The sequence below is a fragment of the Pyricularia oryzae genome, chromosome 5 (assembly GCF_000002495.2).
Source record: "Pyricularia oryzae 70-15 chromosome 5, whole genome shotgun sequence".
Classification (NCBI taxonomy): domain Eukaryota; kingdom Fungi; phylum Ascomycota; class Sordariomycetes; order Magnaporthales; family Pyriculariaceae; genus Pyricularia; species Pyricularia oryzae.
In genome coordinates, this window is record NC_017852.1 from 1,947,029 (window position 1) to 1,964,148 (window position 17,120).

Genomic DNA, 17,120 nt, shown 5'->3' on the forward strand with positions numbered 1-17,120 from the left:
CTAGCTCAAGCCGCCTGCCAGCAGCCAGACTAGCAATGGCCTGAGATTATGAGGTCATATCGTTATCAACGTTTTGCGTTGACGAACCGTACATAGGTAGGTTGGCTGGTGGGGAAGAAGAAGGTATAAAAGTGACACCGAGGTGAGGAAGATAGCAATTACCCTTTTTGTAGAAAGTTCCTGGATGCAGAAAAAGTGGATACATGCTGCGAGGATAAAAGCGGGACCGCATTTTCCATGGGCAGTGGACTGTCTTTACTATGTATACTGTAGGTAGATCTAATTCTAGATAGTTCTAGTCTTGCTGGTCTTACAGGTGCAGGAAGGCGCAGGTATTGAGCTCCAGGGTTAGGAGCGCCTGTAGAAGTAGCTACCTACCGGTAGGTGGTAGCTACCTTACCTACCTAACTACATGGCAAAGGGATGGCCCCACGTGATAGCGCGATCCAAGCATCCCCGCCACAGATCCTCGATCGCGGCTGATCTCGGAGATTCCGGATTTGAGCTGGTCTGACGTGATGGATCCCCGAGCCGCCATGTAAATAAACTATGATGCCATATCGAGTTACGCCTCTGAGATCCGCATTGGAATCTGTGGCTGATTTTGTAACATGACACTCGGTCAATACATTGGTTGAGCAAACCATCAATTGATACGGATTCCATCATTATAACTTCGTTACATTGAACTATTTCTCTTGGATACTGAAGCCACAAGAAAACCAGGTACCTGCCTTAGTCTAGCTCGGATTTGACGATTGCTCAACGACTTTCTCTCAACACTCCTGTCTCCCACACTTCGGCCTGAAAACCGCAACCTCCCTACCTTGTCATGGCACCCCGTAAACGAAAGGCGCCGGCAACACCCAAAAGACCCGAGCCAGTTTCTAGCAGCCGCAGACGATCGACGCGCATTGGGTCGTCCGCCGAGAAGAGCAAGTACTTTGAAAGCGATTCCGGCTCCGGCTCCGACTCGGAAGATGCGCATGCCCCGAAGCGTGCCAAGAGCGGCAATGACGCAAAGTATAGTGGCCGCCGTGGCCCAAAGGTAGAATCGGACGCCAGCGAGGACGAGTACGAAGCACCCGACGACGATGATGACGAGGAGGAGGAGGAGGAGGACGCTGCCGATGAAGCTTCGGGTGACGGTAGCGAAGAGGAGCAGGACAGGTCTAAGCCGTACAAACCTAGTAAAAAGAAGGGAGCCAAGCCTCCTGTGAAAACAGCGCGGGATAGGAAAAATGCCGATTCCGGTAATGAGGACGATGACGACGACGATGAGGACAACCTTGTCACTTTTATTCCACATGTTAAGCTACGGGAGCTTAACGGTGTCGAATACGCCGATGAGAAGCTGCATAAAAATACGTTGCTGTTTCTCAAAGATCTCAAGGCCAACAACGTTCGCTCCTGGCTCAAGTCCAACGACGCAGAATACCGTCGGTCCCTTACGGACTGGAACTCGTTCATAGAGACTCTCACGCCTAGAATCGTCGATGTCGACGATACGATACCTGAGCTCCCAGCAAAGGACATTGTATTCCGCATATACAGGGACATTCGATTCTCCAAGGATCCCACGCCCTACAAGCCCCACTACTCGGCCGTCTGGTCGCGCGCCGGGCGCAAGGGGCCTTATGCGTGCTACTATCTGCACTGCGAGCCCGGTGGCAAGTCCTTTGTGGGCGGTGGCTTGTGGCATCCAGAGGCCGAGTCGCTGCGTCGGTTGCGGGCCAGCATCGACGAACGGCCGAGGCGGTGGAAGAAGGCACTGGTCGAGGACGACCGACTGCGGCGCACATTCCTGCCCAAGGCGAAGAAGGGCGACGAAAAGTCCATCTTTAAAGCTTTTGCAGTTGCGAATGCCAATGATGCGCTGAAGAAAAAGCCCAGGGATTATCCTCAGGATCATCGTTATATAGACCTGCTCAAGTTGAGGAATTTTACCATCAGCAAGAAGATTTCTGATGATGTATTCACGTCGGATGACGGCGTCGATCAGCTCATGGAGATTTTTCGTGATATGGTTGGATATGTGAGTATTACCTCGTACCGCTTTTGTCATTCCTGGCCAGTCGCTCATACTTATTATGCTACTTTACAGATTGCGCATCTCAACTCCATTGTGATGCCGGAAGATGGAGATGATGATGACGACGAGGATGACGATAATGCCAATGGAGAAGCCACAGATGCTACAGACTAATCTGTAATGCTGTCGACAGCACGAAGCTACCACCTGTCTCATTAAGCCATACCTGGATTTCGATTCTGTTCAAGTAGAAAATTCAGTATGTCTTGTCTATGTGTGATAATCCCTGGTCTGCTTTGCCACTTGTGCGCCTAATAACATCTATATGTATTGGCTTATCTGCGTATGCTGAAGTTAAAATCTAATGTTCTTGATGTGGCAAAGATTGTCCTCCTTTAGCAGGAACCTCCGTCCTCGGTATCAGCGAAGGGTCGGTGATATCATCACGCTCACCCACGGGATAACTGGGCGGCAAGTCGTCTTTGCCCGTTCCCCAAGTACTCACCGGCCTCTGGCTCACCGTAAGCTCCAGCAAACCTCCTTCACGAAAGAAGTCGTGCGTGATCCAATTTTTGGTATAAGCCTGCCCATTCAGGGTCGCACTCTCAATGTATTTCTTCTCATACGTCGGGTCGAAGTTGCGGACCCGAATAATCGCTTTGCGCCCGGCCCGCTTGGCCTCGGGGCCGGTCGCCTGGATCCTCACCTCGCGGAAGAAAGGGGGTGTGATCAGGTAGACGTCTTGCCCGGCGACGGGGAAGAAGCCCATAAAAACCATGGCAGCAAAGGCACCCATGGAGCTGTCGTCGTTGCCAGGGATGCCGTTAATACTCGCGTTGAACTGGCTCGGGATGTAGCGATGGGCCCAGTACGAGCTCAGGTCGGGCCGGCCGCCGTAGTGGAACTGGAACACGGGCAGGAAGGCCTGCTCGTTGCCCATGTACGCCACCTCCTCGTGCCAGTACTCGAGACGCTTGACAAAGGTCTGGGGCCCGCCCATGCGCTGAATCAGCTCGGCCATGTCCTGCGGCACGAAGAAGCTGTACAGCCACGAGCTGCCCTCGTAGGTCGAATGGCGCGTGTCAAAGTAGCATGAGTGAAAGGCCGTCTTGGGGCTGCACAGCCGCACGTTGTGGTACTTCCACGAGCCGTCGAGCGTCTTGGGCTGCATGAAGCCCGTGAAGGGGCTGAGGGTTAGTTCGCCCGCATGCACCTCACGCATGATGTCGGCCTGCTCCTCACGCCAAATGTTCTTCCAGTTCCCGCCGCGCTTGTGGTACTTTTCTGCGTCTTCGCTGTGGCCGAGGGCCTTGGCTAGGAGTGAAATGCAAAAGTCTTCGTATGCGTACTCGACCAGCCGCGAGATCTGCCTGCTGGACGGCCCGGTGCCGTTCTTGTCGACGTCGTCCACTGGTATGTAGCCTAGCCGGTGGTACGACTCCAGGTTCCCGCGGCCCTCGACGCCCCACGACTGAGGCTCGTCCTCGGCGTCGGAGACAACGGCTTCGTAAGCTGTGGCCCAGTCAATGTCTTCGCGGAGCTTTTTGACATATGCATCGACGATGACTACATCGGCATTGGAGCCGCCCTGGCTGAAACCCTTGGAAAAGCTCATGCGGCAGTCGGGCAGCTTTCCCACGTTCCGGTAAATGTCCAGCAGTGCGCGCACCATTTCCGTCTGCGCGATCGGATCGATGATGGTCAGCAACGGGTGCTGTGCTCGGAACGAGTCCCATATGCAATAAAAAGAGTCATAGTAAGGCTCGGAGCTGTCCCACAGCGGGTTCTCGCCCGTGTAGTTCTGCGGCGAGATCAGGCTGCGGTACAGACCAGACCAAAAAGTCGTCTGCATGTCCTCGCCCACCCCGGTCGCGTCCACCTCGACGACGGAGAGCTTCTCCCGCCACGAGTCCTGCGCCGCGCGAAAGGTCCCGTCGAAATCAAAGGTCGGTATCTCAGCCTCGGCGTTTGCGCACGCCTGGTCGACCGACATGAAGGACACGCCGACGCGCGCAACAATCGCCCCTCCGGCAGTAGGCGGATCGAACTGCACCCACGAGCCGGCCGAGCCTCCCGAGTATATCGAGTCGATAAATTTGGGCTCCTCGGCCGAATCAGGGCCTTGGAAGGTGCCGTACCTCCGGATCTTGGCCCCGCGCACGTCGGCGCACACGTAGGCGCGGTAGTTGCCGGTGCCAAACGACGGCAAGAACTTGCCGTCGCCGACCATGCGCGCCGCCGACGAGCCCTCATCCGCGTACACCTGCGTGCCGCCCCCGGTGCGGCTGTTGCCCAGGTCGACCATGTCGAGGAGGATGAGCGGGCTGAAGGGCACGGCGACGCGCTTGCCATCTGGCGTGATCGACCAGCGCTTACTGCCGCCGATGCCGCCGTCCGGAAACGAGAAGCGGTACAGAGCCGCGCGCTCCGTGGTCGTCATCTCGGCCCGGACCGAGTTCTCCAGCTCGATGGAGAAGTAGCCGGGCGTGGCGCGGGCCGAGCCGTTGACGCGGCCCACGCCGCGGCTGCTCGCGGGAAAGCTGCACTTGGTGAAGTCGTCGCCGGGACAGCCTGGATGGATCCACAGGGGGAAGTTGCCCAGCGAAGGGTTTCCTCCTGTGCCTGAGTCGTGAAGGTGCTGTATTTTTAGGTTTTTGGTTTTTTGTTTGTTTGTTAGGATGAATGTGCTCAGATCAGATCATGGGATGGTTTTTTGACATCATGTTTGCCCTTGACTTGTATAGCAACAAGACCGGATGGAGGTTTATTGACATGTAAGCAACTTACCGAAAACCCAGTGACTCTGCTGTCGTCGCTCACGAATCCTGCTGCATTTTCTGCGTGGCTATTCGTGTCGGCCACAGCCTTGACCATGCCGTAGGGGAGAGTGGCCCCAGGGAAGACATGGCCTATATGTGCTCTGTCAGCTATTTGTTTGCAAATAGTTCTTGGAGTGTCAGGGGGGGAAAGCTCATACCGCCGTTAACAGTCCCGATCAAGGGGTCGACAAACTTGAGAATTTCACCATCAGCAAAAGCCCCAGTGGGATGGCTGTTGCCGCTCTCGCGCGAGGAGGCAGGGTATCGCTTGTTGTCGATGCCCTGAAAGCTTTGAGGGTCGGAAGGCAGGAGAAAAAAGTAAAGAACGCAGAGGGAGGCGGTCAGCGTCAGCAGCAGGCGGACCCGGCGAGGTGAGCTTCTCAGACTTATCGGAGCTGAGCTACCGGTGCTGTTCTTGCCGGACGGCGCCATCTGGCCGGATGTGGGACCGATCTGCTGTTTTTTTCTTCTTTTTTTCTTTTTTTCCCAAAGGGACGGGACCCGAAGCCGTGGTGGTGGTACTGAACGGCAACTGGCAACTGTGACTTGCGCCGGTTGGTATGAAGTATATAGGCGGGTTACCTCTGGGACGAAGTCCAATCAAGCAGACGTGCGATTTTTGGGTCTGCGAGCCGTCACCATGTCGCTATCGTTATTGTATTGTTTGTAAGTATGGCCAGCGAGGAGAGAATGATGCAAAGTCTCTCAAGGACCTGGATTTAGACACGTCAACGGATACACGACAAAAGTGTTATGTTCGTTTGCTTGGGTGCATCTTTGGCTGTTGACTGTGCGTGCGCTCAGTCAGCCTATTGCCCTGCCTGATCCGTAAATGGGTCGAAACAGGTAATCACGAAGCGAGGCGGGTCTGTGCCGCTATGAGGAGATCCCCCGGAAATGTCACAGTGAATGGTGAGATTTTCGACTGGTCTTTCTAACCCTCGAATTTTACAGCCAACCACCTTTTTGTTTCTTTGATGACGACGGGGAACAGCCTGCCTGGCACGCGACCTGGTTTTTGCGGTACTCGGTTCCGGATTGGCTCACGGTTAATAGAAGCAAATAGGCAATAAAGCAGGTGAATCCCACAGTGTTTTGAGTGTCTTTCAGATAGCCAGGAATTCCTACAGTGGCCCCGATGAAACCGAAATACAGACGTGGAACGGACCACTCTCTTCCGAGTCGAAGCGGTTCAATATTGATTTGGTATGTCTTGATCGTCAAAGGTGCCGTCAATGCGAAAATAGTCATATTATAAAAACCTACTATGCTTTTTTTTTTGAAGTTTTTACTCTTTGGCAGAAATTCATCCTCGTGGAAAGGCTTTCATTGAAAGTAAACCGTTTGCAGAATGTGCGGTTTACGATTCTTCAAGTCCAACATCATCTGGCCAAACAGACCGTTGGCCCATGAGAACCTAGCCGTAAACGCAGGGAGGGTTAGCCAGCCAGTAAGTCATCCAGTAGGGGCGCAATTAGGAAAGCGAAATACGTACCAAGGGCGAGTATACATGGTTGCGCTAAAGGTATTGATAGACTCATGCATGAGCCCCAGGCCATCCGTCGATTCAACCAGTTGCCTCAGCGTCGCGATAATCTCGTCGTCGTCGTCCGTGGTTATGATTCGTACAATGAGCGACATGGGCCATGCCATGCCCGGGCCTATGTGAGGACCACCGGTACTGTTTTCGAGGTGCAAGTCAGCCAGTTGACGTAAAAATGAACTTGGATTTCCCAACCACAGCTCCATCGTACCCGTTGAGAACCGGACCATGCATGAAATAAGGGTTTTCCTTGCTAAAGATGAACTTTCGAGTGTTCAAATCTGGTGTAGTTTGGCACAGTGCTTATGCGTTAGACCGTGAAAGCCCTCTTGCCTAACTGCTCAAGGTATGCAATAGGGAATAGCTCACAAGTCGGATCATCTTTCGACACAAAGCCCATAATGGCAGAGCTCAAGAGAGACGGGAGATTGGCATCATCCTACACGACACGTCAACCATCCACCTCACTGTCCAGCTCACCCACCAACTAAAAATACAGGTAGGTATAAACTCACCATGAGGTTGTGCGACCCAGACCCGTCAATCTCATAAGCGTACATCTCTCCGTAGACATCATGCCTCACCTTAGCATGCCGCTCGATGCCGCGACGGACATGCTTGGCTAAGGCAGACATGTCGCGGGCCAGGCCGCGTCGAAAGCGACTGTGGACGTCGTCAGGTGTGTCGTCGCTCGCCAGCCTGGCCATAATCTCAGCACACGACGCGAGGTACCTCGAGAACATCATGTTGGCCGGCACGAGGAGCTGGTAGATGGTTGCGTCGTCCGACGGCCGAAAGGCGCTCCGTACCAGGCCCGTGCCACCCACGACAGGGTTGCCATCGCCCGAGTTGCTGAGCGTCTCACTCGCTGTAGATGTCTGCCGCTGGAAGCGATAGGGCGAAACGTTAGGTAGCCCGTCCTCGGCGTACGTGCCTGCCTGGAGCCTCGTCGTGGTGTTCATGATGGCCTCAACCGCATTAACCCAGCCGTGCTTTCCAAAGAAGGACAAGTCTCCGGTGCCTTCGTAGTATTCGTGCGACAACTGACGTAACGACGTGACTTTAGCATCACCCCCTTTTTGACTCTTGCAAAACCTGGCAGCAAGCAGTATATGAATACGTTACCTGCAAAAATGCAGCTAAGCTGTCTAGCTCCCATTTGCACTCAAACACTACTTCCCTATCAGGTGTCGGCCACACATAATCTGACGAGACAGGCATGTTGGAGCTGGTGCCAGACTCAGGCGGCGCTCGGAAAGCGTTGCAGTGCGGCGACCTCTCGATGAAGCGGGCTTGCATGTTGATGGCCCCGCGGAAGAGCGATGCCAAAGAGCCCCTGGAAGGGTTTGCTCTCAACAAGGATTTGTAGCTCTGGAGCTGGTTTGCGCTGTCTCTCAACCACCTGGTGATGTTTCTTGATTACTCATTGTTCAACAACCTTAAACCCGCAACACTCTTGGGTTTCATGGCAACTGGCCCATAATTTGCAACATCTGAGAAATAAAAGGAGGTCACAAACATGGCGTCAATGTCACCGGTGACTATGAATGTAAGCTTTGCGTCGCCCACAGCATCAGCTTCCAGTCCAAGCACTGCTAATTCCAAGACAGGGTCGCTGCACATACCTCTTCGTCCTTGATCATACCAACCCGTTAGTCAAACTCAGTCCAGCGTACCCACCCCAAAACTTACCTTCGTCTGGGCGGCCAACCCATGCCACTTGACCGCCGTGTCGAGCGTGTTGGGGAAGCAGTTCTCAAACAGCCGAAACAGGTCCGGATCCGCGATCGCCCGCCTCATCTCGTTGATGGTCTCCTCCACCTCTTCGACCACAAACATCCTACAGTCCGGCTCGGGCCGCTGCATCGGGAGCATGTTGCGCCCCTTGGACAGCGGCTTGTGGCTCCGGTCAACCGCCCACGATGTGTACTCGGGGCAGTCGCGCTGGAGCAGCTTCGGCGGCGCCGCCGGTGCCACTTCTCCGGTCCGCATTGGCGGCGGCCATTGCGCTCGGGATCTCGTTGGGTTCGGCGGCGCTGCTGCCACGGGCGCCACCGCCGACGCCGCCGCTATCAGCAGCAGCAACGGGACCGCGAGGTTTCTGGTTGCAAACGTAGTCCATCCAGTGCTGTCCATGTTTTTTATATTATATTTTTGCTATTGTTTGCGCGACGAAAATACGCACGTCAAGTCTTTTATTCAATCGAAATGATGTCGCGTGATGATGTATTATTTCGCCCCAAATATGCTGGTCTGGAACAATTGGTTAATTCCGTACATGTGTTAGCCCAGCTGCAGAAAGTGACTGGCAGCGTTTAGCCGCGTCCCAGTGCCGGTATTCCGTTCTGGGAATGTCGGCGTTGTCTTACCCTTCCAGTTGTGGCTAAAATGAACCTTGGCATATGTGGTGGTAGCTGCCCTCCTCCTCGCCATCGAGGGACAGCCAAGCTAGGCTTTGTCTTCAAGCCTCAAGGCAGCATACATGCTCCATGTTGCAATCCGATCGAGAAACAAGAAAAACTAAACATTAAGCCATGACAGCCAAGATTTTTTGACGCCAAAGAACAAGTAGAATACAGACAGACAGCTTCATGTATCTCGTGAAACACTCAACGCAGACCCTGTACCCGCAAACAAATTCAAGATATTTGTCCCGATATGCAAATGGACGCCAAATGTGTTCAGGCTGTGATCGCCAAAAGGAGAAAAGGAAAAAAAGACGTGGCTCATGCTACCCTCCCATCGCACCCTCCGTATCCCTGTCCCAAGTGTCCAGAGCGCAACCCCCGCCGCAAATTCCATTCATCATCAGCATACAAAACGCACAAGGGAAACAAGTCGCTCAGGAGAAAAAAACAAGCGGTTGTAAGAAAGAAAACGTAGCGTCGTAACGTAGTTCAATCATGTCGTGGCTTTGCACGCCTCGGCTCCAGGAGGCATCTACTCTAACCGCCCTTTGTAACTGCCCATCTTCTCGATCGAGCTCATGATGCCACTGCGGGGCCCGGCCTGTGGGCCAGAGAGCGTAGGGCTCTTGTTGCGTTGGTACTGCTGGGCGGGGCCACCGATCCGGCTTTTTGGCGCTGCTATCGACCCGGGAGCTCGGAGTCCGGAGATCCTGTTGGGGTTTGCGCCCGCTCGGACCGTCTCCGGGGCTTGGATCCTCGAGAGGGGCCTTCCCGGCGTGGCTGCACCGCGCGAAGGTGTCGGGGGTGCCTGTTGCGGTGCAGCCGCAGGAGCTTGCTTCCGAGCTGTTGTTGGTACCTTGGGAGCCGGTGTGGCATTGGATCCAATGAAGCTCTGCTGCATGTTCATCATCTCTTCGGCGAGCTGGACTAGTTCTCCCTTTTCCACCCGCTCCTGCTCCAACAATTTCCTCATATCGTCATTGTCCATCTGCACCGTTCTGATCACAGCCTCAAGCTTTTCTACCTCGGCATGTAATTCAGTGATTTGCGCCGAGTCATGTGCGGCCTTTGCCTTGCGCTCCTCCTCGAGAGCTGCTGCAGCGGGATCGATGCGCGTCATGGTTGCATGCCGGCCGGCCCGGATATCCTCGTTCTCGCGGGAGAGGTCATCGATTTTCTCCTCAAGCTCCCGCACACGCCTCTCCCATCGGCGCTCGTAGCTCTTCTTCAAAGCTGTGATCTTTTCGGTGTGTTTGCCCTTGTACAGCGCATGCAGTTCCCTGGCCACCTTCTCCACGGCCATCTCGACATCGCGGGGCGTCAGGGCCTTTTCACCATTGGGGCCGGCAGGAGAGGAAGAGGGCGCCCTGTCGGCACCGCCCATAGCGGCTTCGGCAGCCTTGCCCGCGCGCATCGCCGCAACTTTACTTTCGGCTTCCTGTGCCATCGTCTCAGCCATCTCTCGCCTCTTCTCTGATTCATCCAGCTTGGCCTCGAGCTCGTCACGTTCGCGCTGGCCCATGACGATCTCCTCTTTGACCTTTCGGAGCACCGCCTCCATCTCTCGACCGCGGCGCTCCCAGTCGTCCCGCTCGGCCTGAATCTGCTCCCTCATCGTCTCCTCCTCTCGCAGCTGTTCCATGCATGCCCCAACACGCTTCTCTGCATCGCCAACTGCTACCTTGAGCGACATTGCCTCGGCCTCCTTGCCGCTCAGAGAGGCCTTGAGACTGCTGATTTCGGATAAGAAGTTTGACTTCAGACTCTCGAGCTCACGCGGCGTTATTGTAGGAACGCTGCGCGGGGTGGGCATTGGTGGGATGTCAAAGTCCAACAGGTTTACCATGCTCTTGCGATTGGGCGTTGCCGCCACCGTTGCGGAACCGCCATGTGCCAAGTTGGGCGTCGTTCTGGACGGCGAGATTCGACCATGGGCCTGGGCTTGTTGCTGCGCCTGCGAGAAGCGCAGCTGCTCGGTAAACTCCAGCAATAAATTGGTGGTATCTCGGGCATCCGAGTAGTGAGACGGTCTGCTCCCATATGACGGCGAACTTGGCCTCCCCCCATCCCGACTAGCTCTGGGTGTGGGTACGCCGAGGTCGGCGTGCTTGCTTGGGGTGTGGCCGATTTTCGCAAACATGGTCATATTTGGAACCGCCGAGAAGGTGCTGAAGGTGCTCAACATGGTATCATCCGGCCCGACAGACTCGTCAGCAGTCGCGCCGACCTCTGATCCCCTGTCAGATCCGCCATTGATGGCTAGGCCCGCCGGCCCCTTGTCGTCGAAGCTTAGTGTCAAGTCGTCCGCCTCCTCCTCCGACTCGCCCATCTCAGTCGTGTCGTCCTCCAGGATCGCAATGGCCTTTTGCAGCCCTGGGTCCTCACGCATCACATTGTCCAAGCTCATGTGTCGCTCGTGCACGGCGCGGGGGCTCGCCGCTCGCGGACTGGCCAGCGGCGAGGGTGCGTGAGGGGGTGGCGATGCTGTGTTTGCACCGTTCGCCTTGGGAGAGCTGATGCGGACGGGAAACCTCCTGTCGGGCCAGGAGGGCTTACGCGGGCTCCGGACCGTTGTAGGTGCCGCCGACGCAGGTGGCGCCATTTCGCCGTTTGCAGGAGGCTGGTTCCCCTCTGCCGTCTGCGACACGGGGGCTGCTGGCCTGTCTTGTAGAATCTTCAACGGCGAGAGCTCGCCGCCCGATATGATTCGAGACATTGGTCTAGGTCTCGGCGGCTTTGACGGCGATACGTTTTCTTGTTGGTGGTCTTGGCCGATTCTGCCCGCACTCGTATCAAGGAATGGAGAGCTGTCACCCTCGCTGGCGTCAGGGTCTAAATAGCTGCCCTGGCCAGAAACCGAAGTCATTGTTGTCGAAGACGAGCTGTCGCGCTTGATTACGGGTCGAGTTGCTGTCGTTGTTGCAACGTTTAGGGTCGCGACGTGGGAAGGAGTGAGCGGATGCGTCGTTTCCGAAGTGGTGGTGGAATCGGCCATAGTCCAATCCACTGCAACTGGCCTTATGATAGGTGCGCAGGGTTAAGCTACAAGGCTAAGGTAGGTACAAACGAACACGAATGGCCGATTGGTCGTTTTCCTTGTTGTTATTACTGTTGCGAGAGCGATCCCCAGCGACAGTTTCTGGGCCGTCAATATGTCAATGCAGCTTTTGCAAAAGAGATCTTGTTGATAAGAATTGAATGACCTCCCAATGTCGTATTGACAAACAAGCGTGCTCAAAGCGGTGTAACCACGGCGCGGGACGCCAACAAGGCAGAAAAGGAGGAGTTCTCACCCCCTGCAATCTTAGCTCTGACGGTAAACACCAACGTTGTTGGCGCAGCAATAGGGTCGAGCCTCACGTGACCTGCGCAATCAAAGTAAACAAATAATTGGAACTTGCTTGTTCTTGGAAACTCATACGAGAGGATGGAACTACAATGCTATTCGCTATAAATCTCCGATGGGAGTTTGCGATTAAACACTAAAGTTAAGTAGGTACCCAAGGTAGGCAGCTACGATCACCTTGAAACCTTTACCACCACTGGAAAGAGAATAGTAAAACACGAAGTCTATCACCCATTGTTCTCTAACCCACACGATCCCTTAGCTCTACGGATGCATGGGAGCCGTTGGGCCTGCATGTCAGCCTGCCAAGTTGATGCCATTGGGGGACTACCGAGACTCCCACTCTACTGCATGTCACGGACTATCAAATCACAGCTGTAAGCACGAACCAAATGTAGCTAAAGCCTCTATTCTCCTTTGTATTTTCATGATATCAAACCGACCGAGAGCCAATTTTACGCTACGTCCTTCGCCCTTGGATTTCGAAGGAAGCAGACCAAAAATAAAACCCAAAGCAAAATGATAAAGGAGCAAGGAAACTTGAAAGACAAAAAAATATCCCCCGCCTCTCAATGACTTTTCTGGAGTCAAGGAAATTCGTTAAAGTCGTTAGGTATGACAAAGAGAAAAAAGAAAAAAAGAAAACAGCAGCAAAAACATTATCAAATGAGGAACCATGAATTTCGCTTGGTCGTAGACAGCGACGACACTCTTGTTTTCGTATTTCATAAAAACTTAGTCGTCGGAGTCCGCGTTCACCAGTATCCCGTCACGCTCCCCACAAGCGTACGCTCTCTCCCAGTGCTCCCGTCCAGATCCAAACACGTCAAAGACAAAACAAGTGTAAAAAATTCCCATGATGCATCGAGGCCCGCCTAGGGTCATAACAAGCGGGCCAAATGGCCTATACGATTCCCTGTCCTGATCAAGGTGCCCTCCTGTTACCGGCTTAGCAACCGGATCGATCCGGCTACCTAAGCCACACAAGACAGGAAATACAGTAAGCCAAAGCAGCCGACAAAGGAGAGATGGTGTTTGAGAGTCCGAAGTTCACAAAGATATTAAGAGTCGTTCCGTTATTGGTTCGGGAATTACTTCCGTCGCATGCATTCGTGTCGTATGTAATGAGTCGTCTAAAAACAAGACGACTGCTGTGTCCTAGCTCGTGAACTACATTTTGTTTGGTTGGAACAAAACTAGTTGCTAATGCATGATGCATGTTGATATGTCACAGGTTTCGGATCTCATAATTATTGGAGGAAAAAAAAGTCGTTGTCGTCATGTCGAATACCGTGACGCCGTTGATGAGTACTAAGAAATCGTTGATAAAGGTTCGAAAAGGGGTTGATGGAGAAGAACTGAATCATAAGGCTTGTGGAATTTCTCCGAAAGATTCACAAAGATGGCGAGTTCCTATCTGCGTCTGGACACGGGGTGCGCGATGGCAGCCGCGGGGCGGTTCATTGTCTCGTACACGGGGGACGAGATGGGATTATCCATCAAAGTCTTGCGACGCTTGAGGTCCATCTGACCACTGCTGCTCGAACGGTCATCGTCGTCGTCACGACCACGCTTGAGGTTGGCGTTGCCATTCGTTACTGGAGTCGCGTAGCCGTTGGAAAGATCCGTCGATTGAGAGTAGACGTCTCCGTTGGCAGAACCATTAGTAGTTGAGCCCCTGTCGTTACTCATTACGTTGTACAAGTTGCTCGTGGACTGGTGCGTCGCTGACCGAGGCGAAGTGCTGTACGCCTGTTGATAGTATGCTTGAGGAGCAGCGGCACTGCGTGGTGTCGAGCGACCTGAGTTGCCATGTTGTCCACCCGGCGGCATGTCTGTAGACACATGCGCCTGCTCACTAGAGATGGACGAGACAGGGGGTGCGGTGTAATTGTACTGCGATTGGCTGTTGTCGTACGTCCTGCTATCGTGGGTGTACTCGGGGTCGTGCTCGTGATCAGCCTCATCTTCCACCCCGTTATTGTGACCCTGATCGGCCCCTTGAGGGGGATGCATCAAGCCATTGACGGGCTTCTGATCATTCTGGTGATCTCCGGGGAGAACAGAGCCCATAGGCCTGGCCGATGGCGGGCCCATCTCGGACTTAACGTAGGTCGCCTGGTTGTAGAGGGATCGGTCTTGCGGGCTGGTGCTGGTAGGTTGATAGGGGGATTGTTGCAGTTGCGGAGCGTTGTAGAGCTGTCTTGAGCCATCATATGATTGCGAGGCAGGCGGGTATGCCTGCATGCTTTGTAGCGTACTTCCAGGAGGAGTTGTTGCTGGAGTGGTGGGCATCGAACGAGTATTGCTCAGACTGGTGTCGATTGACATGGGGTTTTGCTGCCCATTGCTCATAGCTTGGTGGGGCGGCCATGTGAAGCTATCAGAGCTGCCCATGTTGACGGCACTGGAAGCACTAGTGGGCGGGGTAGGGAAAGTATGGGCGCGATCGAGGCTGGGACGGCCTATATTCCCTGACAAAGATTGAGATCCGTTCTGGCTCATGGAGTGGTGGTGCAGCGCTGGAAGCCCTGGAGGGCCTTGAGGATTCCTCATGCCGCCAGTTTCGGCCTTGCGGCGTTCTGCTGCGGCCATGAGCTGGTTGTTCCTGTTCTGATTGGCGGGGTGGTAGAGTAAAGCGCTAATGTTGTGGACGAAAAGGGGGTAAAGCAACTCGGTAATCTTCTCCTTGTTCGCAAAATCGAGAGCCCGCTCGAACGGAATCCTGATCATTGTTAGAAACAAACGGCAGTGCTAATAATAAAATAGGGAATGTTGCATACCAAACGCCCTTCAAATGCATAGGGCCAATCTTGACCACATGTCTCATCTTTTCGCTTTTCAAGATGCCATCTCGGCGGCCACGGGTCATTCCAGCGACGTTCAGCAGCTTAGTGCCGTTGATCATGTGATTATCTGGAGACGAAACGATCAGTGACACATTCCTTACATGCACTAAAAAAAAGGACCTAGACCAATCGTCTCACCTTCCCTGCGAGCGACGCAGACTCCGCGTGCTTCAACCTGAAAGCACAAAGATCCCTCATCTTCCCACAAAGTGGCAGTGACGCGGGGCTTCATCCCAGGCGGGGCAATCTGACCACTGGTGTCGAATCCCGAGTACTGGTTTGCGACGGGACCGGGGGCCTGTCCATGGTGCCCTGCTATCGACGGCAAGACACTTCCTGGGCCCATTTGACCGGGTACAGGCGGTCCCTGCGGCGATGGCATGCCATTTGTGTACGGGTATCCGCCATAAGGCTGAGGAGGAGCTGGATAAGAGCCATGGCTGGGCTGCATGATTGGGGGCTGAGGGTTGTAGGAGGTGACAGTTGGCGGCTGCTGTGTTGGGCCAGCAGACATGTGCTGCTGGTAGTACATGTCGTGTCCTTGGTTCATGGCTGGATACTGATCGTATCCAGCGCTTGAATTCGCAGATTGTCCTGAGAGAGTTGCGCCGACTGGCAGAGACGACGACGGCGGAGTCTTGGGCCCGATGGAAGATGCAACCGAGGTGCAAGAAGAATACGAGTCGGCGTTCGAGCTGCTAGACGAACTTATTGGGCTAACTCGAGGAGACGCCGTACCCGTCGAGTAGGCCTGGTGGGGAGGGGGGAAGGAAAAAGATGGCAGCCTCTGGTCACTCCCATACAACGAGGGGCGCTGGGAGGTGCTGTAATAGAGTAAGTCTGAGGGGCCTCGGGTTGAAGAAACCTGGGAGATCGACGGCAAATCCAGCTTTTCGGTGTTGAATTACACTGAGAGCTGTCCCGCCCGCTCCTCAAGAGGCTGCAGGAAAGCTTGTGCAGCGCAAAGTGCCGGTCAATAAGGCAGAGCCACAAGGTCCAAAATCTTATTACGACAGGGCTACTGATGCCCTAGACTCTAAAATGATCGACTGAGAAACGAGTGCGACTATGGCAGCCAGATTTCGTTCGCGGACAAGGGCGCGGATTCGGTGACCAACGGTTGGACAAGAGATCGTTACAACGCCGAAGGCTTCGGATTCCAAGAGGCGAACTGGCTATGCTTTTCGAGTATGTAGCCGTTGGCGCGCGACAGGAAAGTAGCACAATGCGGGCTAGGGGCCTGTGCAGAAAATTGCAGAATATGCGACGACGAGATTGCGCGCCTGCGACGAGGAAGTGGGAGGGCGAGGCTTTATAGTTGCCTGTTAAAACTGCTTCGAGCTCGAGTTCGGTCGTTTGCGCGCTCTGTAGGGCGTGCTGGTCCAACTTTGATTCCGCCACTTGTCGGCTCGACTACAAAGCTAGAATTTGGACTGAACCGAACTGCTGGAACAAGCTCCTTGGAAGTAACTTCTTTGGACGACCTGGAACATTCGGGGCGCATGTGTTAGTGGCCGTCAAGGTTGCCTAAGGGTAAGAGTCATAAAGACATGATGGATCGACGGTGTGCTGCTGCGTGCGCCAAAGTAAAGTATGTTAAGTGAAGAGTAAAATAAAAGGGTGGTTGGGGGTTTAGGTATAAAGGCGCAGGTGGACTAGGCTGGCAGGGTGGTAGTAGCTGGAGGTATGTATGGTAGTTGTATGTAGGTGTATGTATAAGGCGGTGGGCGGCGGCATGGCATGGCATGGGGAAAGTAAGTCTACATTTGAGCAGACCGCCCAGCCAGAAACCCAACCCACATGCTCCTGCATCGCAGCAAGCATACCTAGGCAGGCGCACCCCGAAAGCATCGTTGATGGATGGTCTTTTTTTTTTTTGTTTGACTTACCTTGCCACGTTTTTTATGAAAAAGAAAAGGAATCCAAGGATAACACGAAACCTCCTTCTGCTACCTCGTGCGCTCAAAGTGACGAGGGAGTACTGTGGGCAGAAGAGGAGAGAGGATAAGAGGTCCCGAGGAGAGAAGGCGGGCAGGAAAGGCTTTCCTTTTTGGTTGGTGAGAAGGAGGAGGCAGGTAGATCAGCAGCAGAAATCAGAGGTCCTCCTCCGTGCAGTACCGTAA

The 17,120-nt window shown here is 54.2% G+C and overlaps 5 protein-coding genes across 5 annotated transcripts; 1 reads left to right on the forward strand and 4 right to left on the reverse strand.

The window, feature by feature from the left end:
* Positions 1–528: 528 nt before the first annotated feature.
* Positions 529–2,411, forward strand: MGG_00696 (uncharacterized protein). Its single transcript, XM_003718263.1, has 2 exons — positions 529–2,035; positions 2,105–2,411. The coding sequence occupies exons 1-2, from the start codon at positions 833–835 to the stop codon at positions 2,204–2,206; spliced, it is 1,305 nt and encodes a 434-aa protein (XP_003718311.1). The 5' UTR covers positions 529–832; the 3' UTR covers positions 2,207–2,411.
* Positions 2,018–5,782, reverse strand: MGG_00695 (alpha-1,2-mannosidase subfamily). Its single transcript, XM_003718264.1, has 3 exons — positions 5,010–5,782; positions 4,820–4,941; positions 2,018–4,670 (listed from the first exon to the last, which is right to left on the reverse strand). Exons 1-3 carry the CDS (start codon positions 5,281–5,283, stop codon positions 2,394–2,396), a joined length of 2,673 nt encoding a protein of 890 aa, XP_003718312.1. The 5' UTR covers positions 5,284–5,782; the 3' UTR covers positions 2,018–2,393.
* Positions 5,783–6,177: 395 nt separating this feature from the next.
* On the reverse strand, positions 6,178–8,530 carry MGG_14663 (uncharacterized protein; the record flags this gene model as incomplete). Its single annotated transcript, XM_003718265.1, has 9 exons — positions 6,178–6,268; positions 6,347–6,532; positions 6,606–6,675; positions 6,764–6,833; positions 6,910–7,437; positions 7,520–7,796; positions 7,914–7,948; positions 8,020–8,028; positions 8,087–8,530. 9 exons carry the CDS (start codon positions 8,528–8,530, stop codon positions 6,178–6,180), a joined length of 1,710 nt encoding a protein of 569 aa, XP_003718313.1.
* An 804-nt stretch (positions 8,531–9,334) lies between these two features.
* Positions 9,335–11,797, reverse strand: MGG_00693 (uncharacterized protein; the record flags this gene model as incomplete). Its single annotated transcript, XM_003718266.1, has 1 exon — positions 9,335–11,797. The coding sequence occupies one exon, from the start codon at positions 11,795–11,797 to the stop codon at positions 9,335–9,337; it is 2,463 nt and encodes an 820-aa protein (XP_003718314.1).
* A 736-nt stretch (positions 11,798–12,533) lies between these two features.
* Positions 12,534–17,043, reverse strand: MGG_00692 (cell pattern formation-associated protein stuA). Its single transcript, XM_003718267.1, has 4 exons — positions 16,887–17,043; positions 15,136–16,481; positions 14,932–15,064; positions 12,534–14,873 (listed from the first exon to the last, which is right to left on the reverse strand). The coding sequence occupies exons 2-4, from the start codon at positions 15,545–15,547 to the stop codon at positions 13,562–13,564; spliced, it is 1,857 nt and encodes a 618-aa protein (XP_003718315.1). The 5' UTR covers positions 15,548–16,481; positions 16,887–17,043; the 3' UTR covers positions 12,534–13,561.
* Positions 17,044–17,120: the final 77 nt, after the last annotated feature.

What these genes read in the sequence shown, in the direction of transcription:
- MGG_00696 (XM_003718263.1), top strand. Translation starts at nt 833, where the DNA reads ATGGCACCCCGTAAACGAAAGGCGCCGGCAACACCCAAAAGACCCGAG. An exon ending in TTCGTGATATGGTTGGATAT is followed by an intron (nt 2,036 to 2,104) that starts GTGAGTATTACC and finishes GCTACTTTACAG; the next exon opens with ATTGCGCATCTCAACTCCAT.
- MGG_00695 (XM_003718264.1), bottom strand. Translation starts at nt 5,283, where the DNA reads ATGGCGCCGTCCGGCAAGAACAGCACCGGTAGCTCAGCTCCGATAAGT. An exon ending in GATCGGGACTGTTAACGGCG is followed by an intron (nt 4,942 to 5,009) that starts GTATGAGCTTTC and finishes GAGCACATATAG; the next exon opens with GCCATGTCTTCCCTGGGGCC. An exon ending in GCAGAGTCACTGGGTTTTCG is followed by an intron (nt 4,671 to 4,819) that starts GTAAGTTGCTTA and finishes CTAAAAATACAG; the next exon opens with CACCTTCACGACTCAGGCAC.
- MGG_00692 (XM_003718267.1), bottom strand. Translation starts at nt 15,547, where the DNA reads ATGAACCAAGGACACGACATGTACTACCAGCAGCACATGTCTGCTGGC. An exon ending in CTGCGTCGCTCGCAGGGAAG is followed by an intron (nt 15,065 to 15,135) that starts GTGAGACGATTG and finishes TTTCGTCTCCAG; the next exon opens with ATAATCACATGATCAACGGC. An exon ending in ATGCATTTGAAGGGCGTTTG is followed by an intron (nt 14,874 to 14,931) that starts GTATGCAACATT and finishes AACAATGATCAG; the next exon opens with GATTCCGTTCGAGCGGGCTC.